This window comes from Salvelinus alpinus, chromosome 38 (genome assembly GCF_045679555.1).
Source record: "Salvelinus alpinus chromosome 38, SLU_Salpinus.1, whole genome shotgun sequence".
In the NCBI taxonomy this organism is placed as follows: domain Eukaryota; kingdom Metazoa; phylum Chordata; class Actinopteri; order Salmoniformes; family Salmonidae; genus Salvelinus; species Salvelinus alpinus.
In genome coordinates this window covers 10,964,120-10,983,596 of record NC_092123.1, presented here as the reverse complement: position 1 = coordinate 10,983,596, position 19,477 = coordinate 10,964,120, and the positions used below count along the sequence as shown (strand labels likewise).

Genomic DNA, 19,477 nt, shown 5'->3' with positions numbered 1-19,477 from the left:
AGCACTCTGGGAGGAGGACACAATGGAGTTGTCAACCGTGATGGCGAGATCATGGAATGGGCAGTCCTTCCCCGGGAGGAAGAGCAGCTCCGTCTTGCCGAGGTTCAGCTTGAGGTGGTGATCCGTCATCCACACTGATATGTCTGCCAGACATGCAGAGATGCGATTCACCACCTGGTTATCAGAGGGGGGAAAGGAGAAGTAACAGTATGTAACAGTATAACTTTAATGTAACAATGTAACAGTATAACTTTAAACCGTCCCCTCGCCCCGACCTCGGGCGCGAACCAGGGACCCTCTGCACACATCAACAACAGTCACCCACGAAGCGTCGTTACCCATCGCTCCACAAAGGCCGCGGCACATGACTTGTTTAGCGTTTCAGAGGTATCTGATGTTGGTTAAATGGGCTTAGCCAAGACTGTGGTCCTTTAACACTCACTCTCAAGTCTGTCTTAATGGTTGCACCTGGGCCCGTAATTTATAAAGCCTTTCAGAGTAGGTGTGCTGATCTTGGATCAGTTTGGCTTTTGAAAAACCGTAAGGGAATATAAGGTGGGAACTAAATCAGCACTTCTACTCTGAGACACGTTTTGAATTCAGACCCGGGAGTTTTTCCCTGACCACATGACCTGATCTGACAGTAGTTGAGTCATGTATATGAACGCACACACGTGGAGAAACAATGCAGTTCACTGAGCTGTAGTCATTATGAGCTCACTCATAACGACCTTTTTTTTTTTATGAGCTCACTAACACCAGCAGCAAATTCCTGTCCCAGCTGCAGAACATTTATTTATCTCTGTGTGTGTGTGTGTGTGTGTGTGTGTGTGTGTGTGTGTGTGTGTGTGTGTGTGTGTGTGTGTGTGTGTGGGTGTGTGGGTGGGTGGGTGTGTGGGTGGGTGGGTGGGTGGGTGGGTGGGTGGGTGGGAGATTGTTGATGCTGCTCTCCGAACAGGGGGGGATCTCTGTAACAATAGAAGCAGATTCATATGCACATTATTTTTAGCTTCGAGCCACACAGCTCACACACACACACACCGCCACCACGACCTTTTTGTGGCTACTGTATTTGAGGGAAAATGTAACGCATGAAGCCAGCAAATATAACAGCCAGTCTAATCCATTGTCCCCTCTGTCGCAGCTGCATTTTCTCTCCCTCTCGCTCTTTTTTGTTTTTCTTCTGCTCTCTCGTTTCTTTGCCGGGAGAAAGTTGACCTCATAAAATATGAAAAGGGATTATTTCAGAGAAATTGCAACGTAATGAAAACCTATTATTGTGTCCTGTGGTGCAGTGCCCCTCTGGCAGCTGATGCCGCTCCCTGCCTGCCTCCTCAATCCTCTTGGTGTGGATTAGAGAGAGTGAAAGACTGATGAGGGTGAGAGAGATGGGAAGGTGGGGAAATGGGGGGGGGTGAAGCGGAGTACCCCATTCTTGCCCTCCCCGCCCTCTCTCTCCTATACCATATCTCTCTTTCCCTCTCGCTCTTCTGTCCGTGTCTTGCTCCCTCTCTCTCTTTCTCCATCTCTGCTCAGAGAAAACAGACAAAGGCAACCCTTATGGTGTTCCGATATTCACAGTGTGTGTTTTCTGTGTTTCAGTGGCTGATGAGAGCAACATGAGATCCCTGGCAGAGCAGAGACCAGGTGAAGGAACACGCTCTTCCCCCTATCCATATCCCAAACACACACACACACTCTTCAGACACACACAAACACACACCTTCTCAAACAAAGAAGGCGACTAAACATTGAAAAAAGGTATGGAAAATAATCATAATTTTCAGTGTGCTGTTAAACTGACCGCATAACACATTATGACCTGTTCAGGACACCCCTAACTCCTCTAATGGTTAAGGTAAGGATTGAGGGAAGGGGAAGCTGATCTTAGATCTGTACTTGGGGGGGAAACTTCACCCTGGAACGAACAAACTTCTTCGGGGAGATGCTTTGTGTCACTGAACCTGATTTATGTGTTCTCCTTACTCAGCTGGAAGCAGCAGGAAGTGATTTGTTAAGCTACCTCTTTGCTCCGACAGCCCTAGATTGCATTAGACCCGGTATGTTCTTAATTTGTCTTCTTTCACTTAAGTGAGAAAGAGGGTGCAGGGATTGAATGAAAGGCTTGAACGCACGCCCCCCGCAGACACGCGCGTGCACACACACACACACACACACAGAAACACACATACCTTAAATCTACCACAGCATAAACTGTTGCCGCATAACGACGACTCTACAAGTCCCACCCCCACAGTAAAGTACCACACTCAGCTTTCCCCACCCCACCCATACACTCAAACCTATTTGTACCCATATGATTTCCCTCAAAGCCCATTTCTGATCGGTAGTCACAATCACCCTTATGGGCTATGATAAATAAATAGATTCATTTTCTACATCAGCCTCTAACTGATGTGGAAGCTAATGCGTATTGACAGGCTGCACTGAGGCCAGTTTGCTGACGGGGCCGTATTTGACGTGGCCCCCGTGCATGATTCTTTAAATGGCCCCGTGCTTCTTTATAGGCCTTGACATATTTCATTAGTAGGATGGTCTTTAAGAGGGGCTCTGCCTCCGGCTTTAATCTGGCTAAAACCGCTCTGTGTGTGTGTGTGTGTGTGTGTGTGTGTGTGTGTGTGTGTGTGTGTGTGTGTGTGTGTGTGTGTGTGTGTGTGTGTGTGTGTGTGTGTGTGTGTGTGTGAGCTACTCTCTTTCCTTCTATTTCTCTCCCTCTCTACTTCTATATTCCTGTCTCTCCCCCAACTCGCTCTCTCTCTCTCATACTATTTCTTTCTCTCTCCTATTTCTGTCTTGCTTTGTCTCTCGCTCATTTGCTTTTGTGATTTCTTACTCTCTTGCTCTCTCTCACTCTCTCAATACCTTCTCTATTCCTCGCTTTCTCCGTGCTCTCACTCTCTTTGTCTTCCTCACCCCTTTGTTTGTTTTACGCCCCTTGTTACTCCTGTTACTCTTCTTTCTTTACTAGCTGTCTCTCTCTCTCTTTCTCTCTGGAGCTGTCGGTCTCTCTCCCGCTTAGTCTGTCCCCTCCCCTCCCATCCCCATTTCATCTTCTCTTATTCTCCATATCCCAATTATCCTCCTTCCTCTCTCTTCCTCTGTTCTCACCCTCTCATCCTTCTCTCTCTGTCCTTCTCTCTGTGATTTCCTAGTGTTATGCGATTATAGGTAACATGCTCCATCCATCCTTTGAGCTTCCCCCACCAAATCATCATCCTTTCCCTTCTCTCCTACTGCCCCTATATCTCCTTCGCTCTCTACCTTCTCATAGCTACCGCCTGAATAAGCCCGGCCTTTAAAGCATCCTGATTTAGGTTCTTTCTCTCTCTCTCTCTCTCTCTCTGTGTGTGTGTACACTGAAACACTAACGCATAGACACATGCACCTGAGGATTACACATGTGCATGTGTGTGACATAGAAAGAGGGTTAGCTCCAGTAATCCTCAGGTCCTCTGAATAGACAAGAGTGTGTGTATCAACAGCCAGAGGAGAACATGTTCGTTTAGGAGAGGGGGATAAATGGATGTTTGGAGGGAGCCTCTCTCTCTCCATCTCTCCGCTGTGGTCTCGGTCTCCATCTCTCCATCCTCCTCTGGCTGTCCCCCGGCTCTTAACATCTTCCCCTGGCAGCTCTACTCATACACAGGTCTGGGAACGCTTCCAGCGCGCGCACACACACACACATACCACTTAGTAGCCCTGCGCACACACAGCTTCGAACAAATTTTCTCTCAGCTGTTTCAAGCGTTTGGTGCGTGCGTGTTGTGGTGTGTGTGCACGTTTTGCTCCACTGATGCCTGTGTTTGTTTCAGTTGGAGATGGGGGATATCCACCCACACTGAAGCCCTGTTAGATGCGGCAAACACTGGCTAGCTTCTGGCCCGCTGGGCAACTGGCAGTGCCCATTATTCTGTTTTGCCCCCTTCTGCAATTAAACTTTGAAAACATACATTTTTTTTTTTACATTTAAGTCATTTAGCAGACGCTCTTATCCAGAGCGACTTACAAATTGGTGCATTCACCTTATGACATCCAGTGGAACAGCCACTTTACAACAGTGCATCTAAATCTTTTAAGGGGGGGGGGGGTCAGAAGGATTACTTTATCCTATCCTAGGTATTCCTTAAAGAGGTGGGGTTTCAGGTGTCTCCGGAAGGTGGTGATTGACTCCGCTGTCCTGGCGTCGTGAGGGAGTTTGTTCCACCATTGGGGGGCCAGAGCAGCGAACAGTTTTGACTGGGCTGAGCGGGAACTGTACTTCCTCAGTGGTAGGGAGGCGAGCAGGCCAGAGGTGGATGAACGCAGTGCCCTTGTTTGGGTGTAGGGCCTGATCAGAGCCTGGAGGTACTGAGGTGCCGTTCCCCTCACAGCTCCGTAGGCAAGCACCATGGTCTTGTAGCGGATGCGAGCTTCAACTGGAAGCCAGTGGAGAGAGCGGAGGAGCGGGGTGACGTGAGAGAACTTGGGAAGGTTGAACACCAGACGGGCTGCGGCGTTCTGGATGAGTTGTAGGGGTTTAATGGCACAGGCAGGGAGCCCAGCCAACAGCGAGTTGCAGTAATCCAGACGGGAGATGACAAGTGCCTGGATTAGGACCTGCGCCGCTTCCTGTGTGAGGCAGGGTCGTACTCTGCGGATGTTGTAGAGCATGAACCTACAGGAACGGGCCACCGCCTTGATGTTAGTTGAGAACGACAGGGTGTTGTCCAGGATCACGCCAAGGTTCTTAGCGCTCTGGGAGGAGGACACAATGGAGTTGTCAACCGTGATGGCGAGATCATGGAACGGGCAGTCCTTCCCCGGGAGGAAGAGCAGCTCCGTCTTGCCGAGGTTCAGCTTGAGGTGGTGATCCGTCATCCACACTGATATGTCTGCCAGACATGCAGAGATGCGATTCGCCACCTGGTCATCAGAAGGGGGAAAGGAGAAGATTAATTGTGTGTCGTCTGCATAGCAATGATAGGAGAGACCATGTGAGGTTATGACAGAGCCAAGTGACTTGGTGTATAGCGAGAATAGGAGAGGGCCTAGAACAGAGCCCTGGGGGACACCAGTGGTGAGAGCACGTGGTGAGGAGACAGATTCTCGCCACGCCACCTGGTAGGAGCGACCTGTCAGGTAGGACGCAATCCAAGCGTGGGCCGCGCCGGAGATGCCCAACTCGGAGAGGGTGGAGAGGAGGATCTGATGGTTCACAGTATCGAAGGCAGCCGATAGGTCTAGAAGGATGAGAGCAGAGGAGAGAGAGTTAGCTTTAGCAGTGCGGAGCGCCTCCGTGATACAGAGAAGAGCAGTCTCAGTTGAATGACTAGTCTTGAAACCTGACTGATTTGGATCAAGAAGGTCATTCTGAGAGAGATAGCAGGAGAGCTGGCCAAGGACGGCACGTTCAAGAGTTTTGGAGAGAAAAGAAAGAAGGGATACTGGTCTGTAGTTGTTGACATCGGAGGGATCGAGTGTAGGTTTTTTCAGAAGGGGTGCAACTCTCGCTCTCTTGAAGACGGAAGGGACGTAGCCAGCGGTCAGGGATGAGTTGATGAGCGAGGTGAGGTAAGGGAGAAGGTCTCCGGAAATGGTCTGGAGAAGAGAGGAGGGGATAGGGTCAAGCGGGCAGGTTGTTGGGCGGCCGGCCGTCACAAGACGCGAGATTTCATCTGGAGAGAGAGGGGAGAAAGAGGTCAGAGCACAGGGTAGGGCAGTGTGAGCAGAACCAGCGGTGTCGTTTGACTTAGCAAACGAGGATCGGATGTCGTCGACCTTCTTTTCAAAATGGTTGACGAAGTCATCTGCAGAGAGGGAGGAGGGGGGGGAGAGGGAGGAGGATTCAGGAGGGAGGAGAAGGTGGCAAAGAGCTTCCTAGGGTTAGAGGCAGATGCTTGGAATTTAGAGTGGTAGAAAGTGGCTTTAGCAGCAGAGACAGAAGAGGAAAATGTAGAGAGGAGGGAGTGAAAGGATGCCAGGTCCGCAGGGAGGCGAGTTTTCCTCCATTTCCGCTCGGCTGCCCGGAGCCCTGTTCTGTGAGCTCGCAATGAGTCGTCGAGCCACGGAGCGGGAGGGGAGGACCGAGCCGGCCTGGAGGATAGGGGACATAGAGAGTCAAAGGATGCAGAAAGGGAGGAGAGGAGGGTTGAGGAGGCAGAATCAGGAGATAGGTTGGAGAAGGTTTGAGCAGAGGGAAGAGATGATAGGATGGAAGAGGAGAGAGTAGCGGGGGAGAGAGAGCGAAGGTTGGGACGGCGCGATACCATCCGAGTAGGGGCAGTGTGGGAAGTGTTGGATGAGAGCGAGAGGGAAAAGGATACAAGGTAGTGGTCGGAGACTTGGAGGGGAGTTGCAATGAGGTTAGTGGAAGAACAGCATCTAGTAAAGATGAGGTCAAGCGTATTGCCTGCCTTGTGAGTAGGGGGGGAAGGTGAGAGGGTGAGGTCAAAAGAGGAGAGGAGTGGAAAGAAGGAGGCAGAGAGGAATGAGTCAAAGGTAGACGTGGGGAGGTTAAAGTCGCCCAGAACTGTGAGAGGTGAGCCGTCCTCAGGAAAGGAGCTTATCAAGGCATCAAGCTCATTGATGAACTCTCCGAGGGAACCTGGAGGGCGATAAATGATAAGGATGTTAAGCTTGAAAGGGCTGGTAACTGTGACAGCATGGAATTCAAAGGAGGCGATAGACAGATGGGTAAGGGGAGAAAGAGAGATTGACCACTTGGGAGAGATGAGGATCCCGGTGCCACCACCCCGCTGACCAGCTGCTCTCGGGGTGTGCGAGAACACGTGGGCGGACGAAGAGAGAGCAGTAGGAGTAGCAGTGTTATCTGTGGTGATCCATGTTTCCGTCAGTGCCAAGAAGTCGAGGGACTGGAGGGAGGCATAGGCTGAGATGAACTCTGCCTTGTTGGCCGCAGATCGGCAGTTCCAGAGGCTACCGGAGACCTGGAACTCCACGTGGGTCGTGCGCGCTGGGACCACCAGATTAGGGTGGCCGCGGCCACGCGGTGTGAAGCGTTTGTATGGTCTGTGCGGAGAGAACAGGGATAGACAGACACATAGTTGACAGGCTACAGAAGAGGCTACGCTAATGCAAAGGAGATTGGAATGACAAGTGGACTACACGTCTCGAATGTTCAGAAAGTTAAGCTTACGTAGCAAGAATCTTATTGACTAAAATGATTAGAATGATACAGTACTGCTGAAGTAGGCTAGCTGGCAGTGGCTGCGTTGTTGACTTTGTAGGCTAGCTGGCAGTGGCTGCGTTGTTGACACTACACTAATCACTAATGTAGCCTTCCCTTCCCCCTGCCAACATGGAACCCTGCTTTGTTGTAGTTTGTATCGCTCTCTCTCTCTACCCCCCCCCCCCTCTCTCTCTCTCTACCCCCCCCCCCCCCCTCTCTCTCTCTCTCTCTCTCCCTCTCTCTCTACCCAGCCCCCTTCTCCCACATCTCACTGTTGTTGATTCAAGTTGAAAGTCACCATGTTGGGCTGATTTGAATGGATGGATCACTCTGTAGCGGGAAGGGCCATCTGTCTGTGTGCTCTGCCCACACTACATGCGTTGTGGTCCATCGCAGCGTAGTAGTGCATTTATTAAGCCTAGCTTTAACAAATGGTTAGTGTCCCATCTCTAGTCCCTGCCCCCCTCTCCCCCTCCCATCCCTCCACGTGACTAATCCACTAAAGGTGAGTCTGTAATTATGAAATGGCCTTTTAAGTCCCTGACCATTATTAGAGCCATACGTCTAACTGAGCAAATATGCAACCATAGGCTCCATCTATACATCTAAACACAATTACTGCCTTCTGCCTGCATCTGTGTCCCGTCCGGGGACGCATTGTTAGTGATTTATCAGAGTGCACTCGGGGAGCAGATAAACTATGATTGGTTGCAACGTTAATTGGAACTAAATTGTGATTGGTCGGGACCTTAATTGGACTGTACTTTGATTGGATGGAACTTTTGAGTTAAGTAAATTATTTCACAATAGACAAGGTAGTGGCCACTTACAGTTGAAGTCGGAAGTTTACATACACCTTAGCCAAGTACATTTAAACTCAGTTTTTCCACAATTCCTGACATTTAATCCTAGTAAAAATTCCTTGTCTTAGCTCAGTTAGGATCACCACTTTATTTTAAGAATGTGAAATGTCAGAATAATAGTAGAGAGAATGATTTATTTCAGCTTTTATTTATTTCATCACATTCCCAGTGGGTCAGAAGTTTACATACCCTCAATTAGTATTTGGTAGCATTGCCTTCCACAATCTTCCCACAATAAGTTGGGTGAATTTTGGCCCATTCCTCCTGACAGAGCTGGTGTAACTGAGTCAGGTTTGTAGGCATCCTTGCTTGCACACGTTTTTTCAGTTCTGCACACAAATTTTCTATGGGATTGAGGTCAGGGCTTTGTGATGGCCACTCCAATGCCTTGACTTTGTTGTCCTTAAGCCATTTTGTCACGACTTTGGCGGTATGCTTGGAGTCATTGTCCATTTGGAAGACCCATTTGTGACCAAGCTTTAACCTCCTGACTGATGTCTTGAGATGTTGCTTCAATATGTCCACATAATCTATAATCACATAATCTATTTTGTGAAGTGCACCAGTCCCTCCTGCAGCAAAGCACCCGCACAACATGATGCTGCCATTTTGCAACTTTGGAAGTATGCTTGGGGTCATTGTCCATTTGGAAGACCCATTTGCAACCAAGCTTTAACTTCCTGACTGATGTCTTGAGATGTTGCTTCAATATATACACATAATTTTCCTAGCTCATGATGCCATCTATTTTGTGAAGTGCACCAGTCCCTCCTGCAGCAAAGCACCCCCACAAACATGATGCTGCCACCCCGTGCTTCACGGTTGGGATGGTGTTCTTCGGCTTGCAAGCATCCCCCTTTTTCCTCCAAACATAATGATGGTCATTATGGCCAAGCAGTTCTATTTTTGTTTCATCAGACCAGAGGACATTTCTCCAAAAAGTACGATCTTTGTCCCCATGTGCAGTTGCAAACCGTAGTCTGGCTTTTTTATGGCGGTTTTGGAGCAGTGGCTTCTTCCTTGCTGAGCGGCCTTTCAGGTTATGTTGATATAGGACTCGTTTTACTGTGGATATAGATACTTTTTTACCTGTTTCCTCCAGCATCTTCACAAGGTCCTTTGCTTTTGTTCTGGGATTGATTTGCAGCAAAGTACGTTCATCTCAACGAGACAGAACGCGTCTCCTTCCTGAGTGGTATGACGGCTGCGTGGTCCCATGGTGTTTACACTTGCGTATTATTGTTTGTACAGATGAACGTGGTACCTTCAGGCGTTTGGAAATTGCTCCAAAGGATGAACCAGACTTGTGGTCTACAATTTTTTTTCTGAGGTCTTGGCTGACTTCTTTTGATTTTCCCATGATGTCAAGCAAAGAGGCACTGAGTTTGAAGGTAGGCCTTAATACATCCACAGGTACACCCCCAATTGACTCAAATTATGTCAGTTAGCCTATCAGAAGCTTCTAAAGCCGTGACATAATTTTCTGGAATTTTCCAAGCTGTTTAAAGGTACAGTCAACTTAGTGTATGTAAACTTCTGACCCACTGGAATTGTGATGCAGTGAATTATAAATGAAATAATATGTCTGTAAACAATTGTTGGAAAAATGACTTGTGTCATGCACAAAGTAGATGTCCTAACCGACTTGCCAAAACTATAGTTTGTTAACAAGAGATTTGTGGAGTGGTTGAAAAACGAGTTTTAATGACTCCAACCTAAGTGTATGTAAACTTCTGACTTCAACTGTACATGTGCATTGCTTACTGTACCACTCTAAAACCTGTTTGTTTTGTTGTGTCTGCCTCTCCTATACATTGCCCTATGAACACTAAGTTATTCTGTTTTCATCTGGTACAGCTCAAATGTCAACACCCAAAGGTTGTGGTATTAAAATAGGTTTGAAGGTTTCCACCCACCCACGTTATATACCTTTTCCATGTATTGGAAAGGGGAAAATATAGGTTGTTTTACTAGTTCCCATCACAGTGAGCGTGGTTTTATAGGCTAACCCAGAGATTGAATCCAGGGTTCTCCGAGATGGAAAGGTAAAGCGATAATGTCTGTCCTCCATGATGATGAGAAGAAGAGCGAGGCTCACACACACACACACACACCGACACGGACAGAGGTGTCTCCATGACAACTGACCTTTTTAAATCATCCACTGCAGGGAGAGGCTGCTTAAAACGTGGCATTTCCGTCACCGGTTGCGCCCTTGCTCAGTTGAGCTGCAGAAATGCTCACTCTAGTCAAAGAGGGAAATGCTCACTCTAGTCAAAGAGGGGAAATGCTCACTCTAGTCAAAGAGGGGAAATGCTCACTCTAGTCAAAGAGGGGAAATGCTCACTCTAGTCAAAGAGGGGAAATGCTCGCTCTAGTCAAAGAGGGGAAATGCTCGCTCTAGTCAAAGAGGGAAATGCTCGCTCTAGTCAAAGAGGGAAATGCTCGCTCTAGTCAAAGAGGGGAAATGCTCGCTCTGGTCACAGAGGGGAAATGCTCGCTCTGGTCACAGAGGGGAAATGCTCGCTCTGGTCACAGAGGGGAAATGCTCGCTCTGGTCACAGAGGGGAAATGCTCGCTCTGGTCACAGAGGGGAAATGCTCGCTCTGGTCACAGAGGGGAAATGCTCGCTCTGGTCACAGAGGGGAAATGCTCGCTCTGGTCACAGAGGGGAAATGCTCGCTCTGGTCACAGAGGGGAAATGCTCGCTCTTACAAATGCATCAATATCTCAGGTGCCACCTACTGCCGATGTTCCCTTGAGCAAGTCACTTAACCCCCAAAATTGCTCGTTGGTCGATGCACTGTGGCTGCCCTCTGCTCCAGCCTCTCCAATCTAATGTGTGTTTGTGTATGTATATCGGGGGTTGGATGAAAGCAGAAGACAAATGTCCATCTTGCGTAGACTAATAAAGTATATCTTCTCTTCTTAGTCTCTCTATCCTAGCGCTGGGTGTGTTTCTGCTGTCGGTTTGAAACCCTGTGGCTTGCAGTGTTCCAGTCGTGAACCATTCCGGTGTGTGCGTCTATGCTTCTCTGCATCGTACATGTGGTTATAACGTGTTTTGATTTGTGTAACGCAGGTGTGTGTTGCTAGAGGTAGTTGCGTAACATTACTCATGTTGCTCAAAGTTGTTTTCAGATGGTGCACTATTGGTTTGTGTGAATCCCTTACGGAATTCCTGTCATTCGCATTCACTGTCAGACGATTGCACCGATCACCAGTGATTGTTGACCTGATATGATGATGAGTGAGTGAATGAACCCACATTGAGCATCTGGTCCACGGCAGGCAGTGATAGGAGTCAAATGTTGGTTTCACACTTGAATGATTCTGCAGGACGGGTGATCGCCCTCCCGTCGCGTACGTTATTCATTTACATCTACCTTCACCCATTTGACATACCTACACTGGTTATGGACCAAGGGAAGGCACACACACACACCAACACACACACACACACACACACACACACACACACACACACACACACACACACACACACACACACACACACACACACACACACACACACACATATACAGGTGGTGTTGTGCTTACAAATGCACACAAGCTAGTACTGCACACACTGAGCCCAGCATTCACTGCTGCACCCCAGCAGCAAGCGGCTTAATTCTATCAGGCTGCTAGCCGGACAGCCACAATTACATTTGTGACACAAATCCTGCTTCTCAAATTGAGCATTTTATTCCTGAACACATCCGCTCTCTATTTATAACCCCTTATTTCACACAAATCCCACTTCTTCCTCAAAGTCAATTTAGGACTTTAAAGCCACTGCTGCTGCAGCCCTGGCTCACTTTCCCTCCTTTCCCCTTGACTCTATCGCCCACTCTCCAAAAAATCTATTTCAAGAGGAATATTCTCATGCTTTGAAGACTGAGTCGACAAAAGAGAGTCTAAAACGAGAACATTTTGAGCGTTTGCCTTCTCCGAGAACGTTTTGAAGAGTAAATGTCTTGCAAATCCCTGGTGTGAGATAGAAATAGTCACTTTTTTCAGTCGTTTTTAAACTATTTTCCATACCTTTTAGCAAAATGGCGTTAGGGCCAAATGAAGGATTAGGGAACGATTTTGGACTGGCTGTGTGTTTCTCGCCACATCCCCTTTGCTTGTCTGTCTCTGCGGCCTACGTATGCATGCCATGGTCTGGTGATGGACCTCTGACTAACCTACAACACTAGCCATTGGACCAACCTTTCTCCTTACAGAGCTATACCATCCTGCAGGCTTTTGCTCCAACCCTAATTTAGAACACCTACTGCTCTAGCTGCTCACCAGGACCTTTTGTTGTTTGTTACAGCAGGGTTGAAGCAAAAACCTGTGTACCCAGTAGCTCCCCATGAAGAGGGTTTTGGCCATGTGTTTGACATGTGCAGGAGACCTTTTCCTGCATGACCCTTTTGTTCCTTTTTCTCTTTCTTTATCCATTCCCTTCTACTCTGTGTCCTCCCGCTTTAGTTTCTTCTGTTAGTCCTTATCCCCTTATCCTCCTCACTTCTCTCTCTTTTTCTCCGTTCTCTTCATTAACTGTGATCTTCCTCCTTTTAGTCTGTCCTATTGTCTTCATAGTCCTCCTCCTCACGTCCTCTTGTTTTCTGTCTCTCTTCCTCCTAACTGTGGCCCATGCCTGTGTACTCACGGCAGTCCTTTGGCACTCCTCCACTCCCCTTCATCCTCTTCCTTTGCTTCTACATGAAATGCATCTTTTCCCTCCCTCTCTCTCTTGCCTCCATCTTTTACACCTGTCTCTATGCATCCTTTTTACGCTAACTCTCCATTTTAAATTGTTCATCCATGTCTCCCCAATCTTCTCTCTCCTTTCTTTCCTCTTTCTCTCTTTCCACTTCCCGTCCTCCTCCTCCATCCTTCTATCCACGCTGACCGGGGGCTCCCTCCCCTCCCTCGCTGTCTCTCCCCTTCTCAGAGGCCTCATCCAGGGGGAGTGACCTGGGTCCCACCTTGGGCCTATGGAAGTCCTGCTCCTTGGAGAGTCTCCAGTCCGCCGTGTCGGAGGCCCGGCAGCTGAGCCAGCAGAGCCAGGTGCCCTTCCACCGCCCCAGGCCCCACATGGTGCGGGGGAGGGGCTGCAACCAGAGCTTCCGCGCCGCCATCGACAAGTCCTACGATGGGCCCTCGGAGCCGGAGGACGGTAGGGGAATTGGCCATCAATGTTAATGCAACACTGAGCATGACTATGTTCCCTTAGCCATATGTTCCCTGGGTCCTATGTTCCCTCAGCCCTATGTTCCCTCGCCGCTATATTTCCTCAGCCCTATCTTCTAAACCAGGGGTCGAGGGGGCGGGAGGGACAAATACGTATTCCAATTTCTTGTATTTTGTCATTTGTATTTCACTGGCCTGAACGACAATACAATGTATTGTGTAATAAAATACAAATACTTTTCTATACCATTTTTTTTTTGTGGCCCCAGATTCACAATTTTGTGGCCCCAGATTTACTGCATAGGGCCGAGGGAACTTGCGCGCATAGGGCCGAGGGAACTTGCGCGCATAGGGCCGAGGGAACTTGCGCGCATAGGGCCGAGGGAACTTGCGCGCATAGGGCCGAGGGAACGCTCGCGCATAGGGCCGAGGGAACGCTCGCGCATAGGGCCGAGGGAACGCTCGCGCATAGGGCCGAGGGAACTTGCGCGCATAGGGCCGAGGGAACGCGCGCGCATAGGGCCAAGCGAACTCGCGCACATGGGGCCATCAGAGTGATGATAGTTATCCCACTGTATTTGTATTTATTGTCCACATACTTATTTGAAGTCACTTGGGCGAATACTAACTTCCACTTACAGTAGGTCAAATTGTTTTGTGCATTGAAATCATTAGGGAAGATGCTTCACTGTACTGTCGGTGATTGTAGGTGATTTCTAAGTTTCACAACAAAGTTAGTCTTTTGTCATTTCATATTTTCTCAACTGACATGGTTTTTGAGGCCATTTTAGATCAGACTTAATGTAAACTGACTGTACAAAACATTAGGAACATCTGTTCTTTCCATAACATAGACTGACCATCCAGGCTGTATCACAACCGGCCGTGATTGGGAGTCCCATAGGGCGGTGCACAATTGGCCCAGCGATGTTCAGGTTTGGCCAGGGTAGGCCGTCATTGTAAATATGAATTTGTTCTTAACTGACTTGCCTAGTTAAACAAAGGTTAAATAAAAATACATTTATAAAAATCCAAGTGAATCCAGGTAAAAGCTATGATCCCTTATTGATGTCACTTGTTAAATCCACTTCAATCAGTCTAGATGAAGGGGAGGAGACTGGTTAAAGAAGGATTTTTAAGCTTTGATGCATATGTATGTGTGTCATTCAGACGGTGAATGGGCAAGACAAAAGATTTGAATGGGGTATGGTAGTAGGTGCCAGGCGCACTGGTTTCAGTGTGTCAAGAACTGCAACGCTGCTGGGTTTTTCACGCTCAACAGTTTCCCGTGTGTATCAAGAATGGTCCACTACCCAAAGGACATCTAGCCAACTTGACTCAAAGGTGGGATGCTTTGGCGTGAACATGGGCCAACATTCCTGTTGAACGCTTCTGACACCTTGTAGGGTCCATGCCCTGACGAATTAAGGCTGTTCTAGAACAAAAGGATTTGCAACTCAATATTAAGGTGTTCCTAATGTTTTGTACACTCAGTGTATAATTGCCTTTGGACCGATTATTCAGAAATATCCACACGAGTTGTATAAACTTTGGTTTATCGCTGATATTAATAATGAGTCATTTAGCCATAGCTGACGTTTGCTGCAAAACGCAGAGGTCGCAAAAGGACACACTGTTTAGCGGCTCAATGTATATGTAGTCAGCGTTTCTGGGCAGGGAACTTTTTTAATCGCACAGCTGCACATTTTTGATGCAACATCTTTCATGCGAAGCCAAAGATCTGTCTGTGTGTGATGTGTGTGTGAGCTGTGTGTGTGTATGTGTGTGTGTGAGCTGTGTGTGTGTGTGACCATCTGAGCATCCAAACTGAACCGTAAAGCACTAGAATTGCCTGTGACTTTTCCTCTGGCCTCACGGAGTGGTTGCCTCAGGCTTAGACTGGGAACCAGTGAATACAAGATTGGAGGCAGCACCCCCCTCTCCCACTTTCCCAAAAAGACATGTTGGTGAACCCGGCTGCAAAGTATTGAGTCACTGCAGGTGGGATGGGGGATGTATATGAGTGTGTGTTTGTCTGTCCGCCTGTCTACTTCATTGTGTGTATGGCATCTGTGTTGACTTTAAGGTTGTCCCGGCTAAAAAAAATCTTGGTCGACCAAGAGTCGTCCTGTTCTTTAAATGTTGAAACGTATTTTTCCATATTTTGACACACACCCAATGTGTTTGAAAAAAAAGCAACTACATTTGCACTGAGCTTGTCTGATGCTTTAAGCACACTGTTTGATTAAATAATCAAGACACACAAATGACTCGAGAAAGAGCCCGATGGTCACACTGTTAAAATAATGACAGCGAGTGCCTGCGTGACTGGCACACGTTGTCTCGCTCTCCTCCCTACTGCAGCGTGAAGGCACCACGGGACAGCAAGTGTTTATTGCACTGTGTTAGCTGCAACGTCATTTCAGCCATTTAGTTTATTACTTGTTTCTGACTGAAAAGTTATGTTACCGAAATCCCTAATTTGTTGAGTAAAAACATTCCCTATTCCCTCAACCGTTGCTCTCTTTACTTGACACATGTAAGCATCATAAGTATGTGGCCAATAGGGCCTGACCTATAGCCTTACATAATCACAGCAATAAATTGGTTTGAACAATCTCTGAACACAGTAACACGTGACAGCAAAATGGAGGCGGAGGACGTGAAAAAGAAACTCGAAACGGGTGAACGTTTACCGTTTGCTCAGGAGGGAAAGGGGAAGTCCGATATGTGGAAGACATTTGACTTAGTTGCGGAAACTACTGGAAAGCCAGGAAAAAGGAGGGTATAGGAGCAAGCGCTGCGTGAGTATTATGTGTGCCAAACAGTTGCTGTTAGATTACAATATTATATATTTTTTCAATAAATACAATATATTGAAATATAGGCCTAAATAAGTTATGGTATTAAGACTTAACAGGGTGTGCTCTTAAGCCTACAGCTCCATGGTGGTTACTATACAAAGCCTACTAATGATAACGACATTGCTTATTATTATAGTGACAGTGATGACAGTGTCAGTATCCAACGCAGGAGAAAGCGCATTTGTTATAAAAATAATAATAGATGTATTAATGTTGCACCATTATTTTTACATAATATAACCATATACAATTTCAGTATCTTAGAGTAATGGACTGTGCCATCCCCCGTGGCCTCCGCAATGGATAAGTCCACTGGGAGAGGCACGAAACAGACAGGTGTCTTGTGCACCATGAAATATAGTTTTTTATTGCGACTGCTCGACTAAAGAAATCTTGGTCGACCATCAGCCTATTGACCAAACCAATCGTCCAGTCGACTAAATGGGGTCAGCCCTAGTTGACCTTTTTAACCTTTGCTACCTCCCTCTCAGATGACCTGTCAGAGCAGAGCTCAGGACGAGACACGCCCGTCAGTGGCTCATCCCGCCAGGACCAGATTGAATCAGAGGCAGGGAAGAAGAAGAAGAAGACCAAAGGGAAGAAGAAAGAGAAGAAAAGCAAAGAAAAAGTGAAGAAGAAAACCGAGGATTCTGAGGACCAGGAGAAAAAGGCCAAGAAGAAAGGATTTGGGCTCTTAAGGTAGGCAACCATTTGCAATTCAGTAATTTAGCAGATGCTCTTGTCCAGAGCAACTTACAGTAGTGAGCGCCTAGATTTTTGTACTGGTCCCCTGTGGGAATCAAACCCACAACCCTAGCGTTGCAAGCTCCATGATCTTCCAACTGAGCCACACAGGACCAATGTTTCCACTCTTTACGTTTCATAACATGTATCTCTGAATTCTAGTTCCACTCTTGCCTCTTTTAGCACTCCCCTTTTCCAACTGTTCAGGTCATTCAACCACTGCTTATTCCAGTATCACTTACCCAACGTTTTCACCATCCCAATAAGCACCTAACACAAATCTCACCATTTCTTTCACTAGTACAGGGCATTCCAACCCTGTTCCTGGAGAGCTAACCTCCTGTAGGTGTTCACTGTAAACTCAGTTGTAAACTAACCTGGTTCAGGTTATCAACTAGCTAATTATTAGAATCAGGTGTGCTAGATTAGGGTTGGAGAGAGAACATACAGGAAGGTAGCTCCCCAGGAATAGGGTTGGAGAGCCCTGTGCTAGTTCTAAGCTAAGAATTATCTTGCTGAGATTTAGGGTAAATGTGGTACTGGATAGTAAAAAAAATGGTTATCAATCTAGTCTCTTTATTACACCATAGAAGTTCAAACGTTTGTAAATCGATTGCGTTCAACTCAATTGCGATCGGTGTCTATCGATTTTAGGCCCTCGGATAAGAATCCAATCATCCAGCATGTTAGTGGTAATGGTGGGGAGATGTACACAGTTAACACCTGGCTTGGTAGCAGGATGGACACACGCACAACCTTTTACTTGGTTGGTTTCTGGGAGGGTTGTTGGTTGCTGGCGGGAGATGGAGAGGTCACAGGACAGGGCTGTTGTTATTGGACCTCTTATCACACACGTACACAGATATGCATGCACACACATGCACACACACGTATGAATGCACGCACATTGGCACAGTGTGCATACAAACAATTACAGGAAAGGGCCGTTGATATCCAATTGGTAGTTACGATCTTGTCTCATTGCTGGAACTCCTCAACGGTCTCGGGAGAGGCGATGGTCGAGAGTCATGCATCTTAACTGCTTCTTAACACACTGCTCGCTTAGCCCAGAAGCCTGCCACACCAATGGGTCGAAAGAAACAGTCCAACTGAAAACCGAAGTCAACTTGCAGGCGCCGGCTCGCCACAAGAAGTGGCTAGAGCACGATGAGACAAGGAAATCCCCCCCCCTGCCAAACCCTCCACTAACCCGGCCAATTATGCGTCGTCCCATGGGGCTCTCGGTCTGTAGTGGCGCCTCAGCACTTTAGTCCTCTGCGCCACTAGGGAGGCCATACACACACACACACACACACACACACACACACACACACACACACACACACACACACACACAGACTTGCAAGTGTACACACACACACACATCCATACTTACACACTAACCACACTCACACTTTCTCTCACTCTCACTTACACACTCCATCACACACTCTCTCGCTCCCCAGCTTGTTCTGAGAAGGTTCGAGACATAGCCTTGTGCGCTCTCTGACTACTCACTGGGTTGAAGGCTTTAGCCAGGACATTCTTGAACCATTTGACTGAATCAAAATTCCAAGAAACATTTACATTGCAATTCAACATCCAGCCAAGTGCAGCCTTAAGCGCAGAGTGCAGCTGGAGCAGAAGTGGAGGGCGAGACACTTAAATGCTCCCAGATTTTCCACCAAACACAGGCTCGGTTCACTCTGGCCTGATGATTGCATGTGAACTATGACTTAATTAGCTGGAATACGGCGTAGCTCAAAATCTGCATCCCAAATGGCACCCTAGTCTCTATATATGGCACTACATTTGACCAGGACCCATAGGGCTGTGGTCAAAAAGAGTGCACTATATAGGGAACCGGGTGCCATTAGAAACACATCCAATCTAATTGTAGATCACAAATGTTGTTTTACTCTGATGGCTGTATTTCAAACATGAAAAATTGAAAACTCTGATGGAAAGCGTGTGCAACACTGTAGCGGGACAAATGTATTTTGAGACTGAATTATTTTCATGGCCGTTATTGATTTTATGCATGTACTGTATTATTTTTGGGCGGCCTGATCCTTTGTTTGTGTAGGCAGGACTTCCACAATCCATTGTGTTATTTGGACTCACCACTCAAAAAGGCTATTCTGAAATCCAAATACTGACAGTGCCAATATTAGCTGGATTATTGCATTTCTCTCTTTTATATTGCTCTTTCTTTGTACTTAGTTTCTTTATTTTGCTCTTTCCCTCTTTTGTTCCCATTTCCTTTTCATTTTATTTCATTCTTTCTCTCACTTGAGAGGACAGCAGTATGGTCTCTGCATTCACAAAATCTAGTCGATACTTCCATCGCCACCGCCACCCCCGCCATCCACGCACTCCTACACACTTCATATTCATCCCCCTCCCCCCCCCCAGCCATAAAGACAGTCTTCGATGCGAGATGACTGGTTGTCCCTTCGGTACCTACAACAGTAGAGATTGAAGTGTCCTTGCTGAGCGAACCGCCTGAGGGAGTTTCACCATTGACAGGCCTTTTGAAGATGGGCCACATTACTCATCAGCCACGTGAGACTCCTCGCCGTGTGCATACATATACAGTACACGCTCTCATAGGCTCTTATGAAAGATGT

The 19,477-nt window shown here is 47.4% G+C and overlaps 1 protein-coding gene across 3 annotated transcripts in view; it reads left to right on the top strand.

The window, feature by feature from the left end:
- The window catches only part of LOC139566287 (partitioning defective 3 homolog B-like), a 184,292-nt gene that overhangs the window by 111,237 nt on the left and 53,578 nt on the right, over nt 1-19,477 (top strand). For all 3 annotated transcript variants that reach the window (XM_071387365.1, XM_071387364.1, XM_071387366.1), the window contains 3 exons: nt 1,603-1,647; nt 13,001-13,225; nt 16,595-16,802. In XM_071387365.1, the coding sequence (XP_071243466.1) occupies nt 1,603-1,647; nt 13,001-13,225; nt 16,595-16,802 (478 nt within the window). The remainder of the gene's footprint in view (nt 1-1,602; nt 1,648-13,000; nt 13,226-16,594; nt 16,803-19,477) is intronic.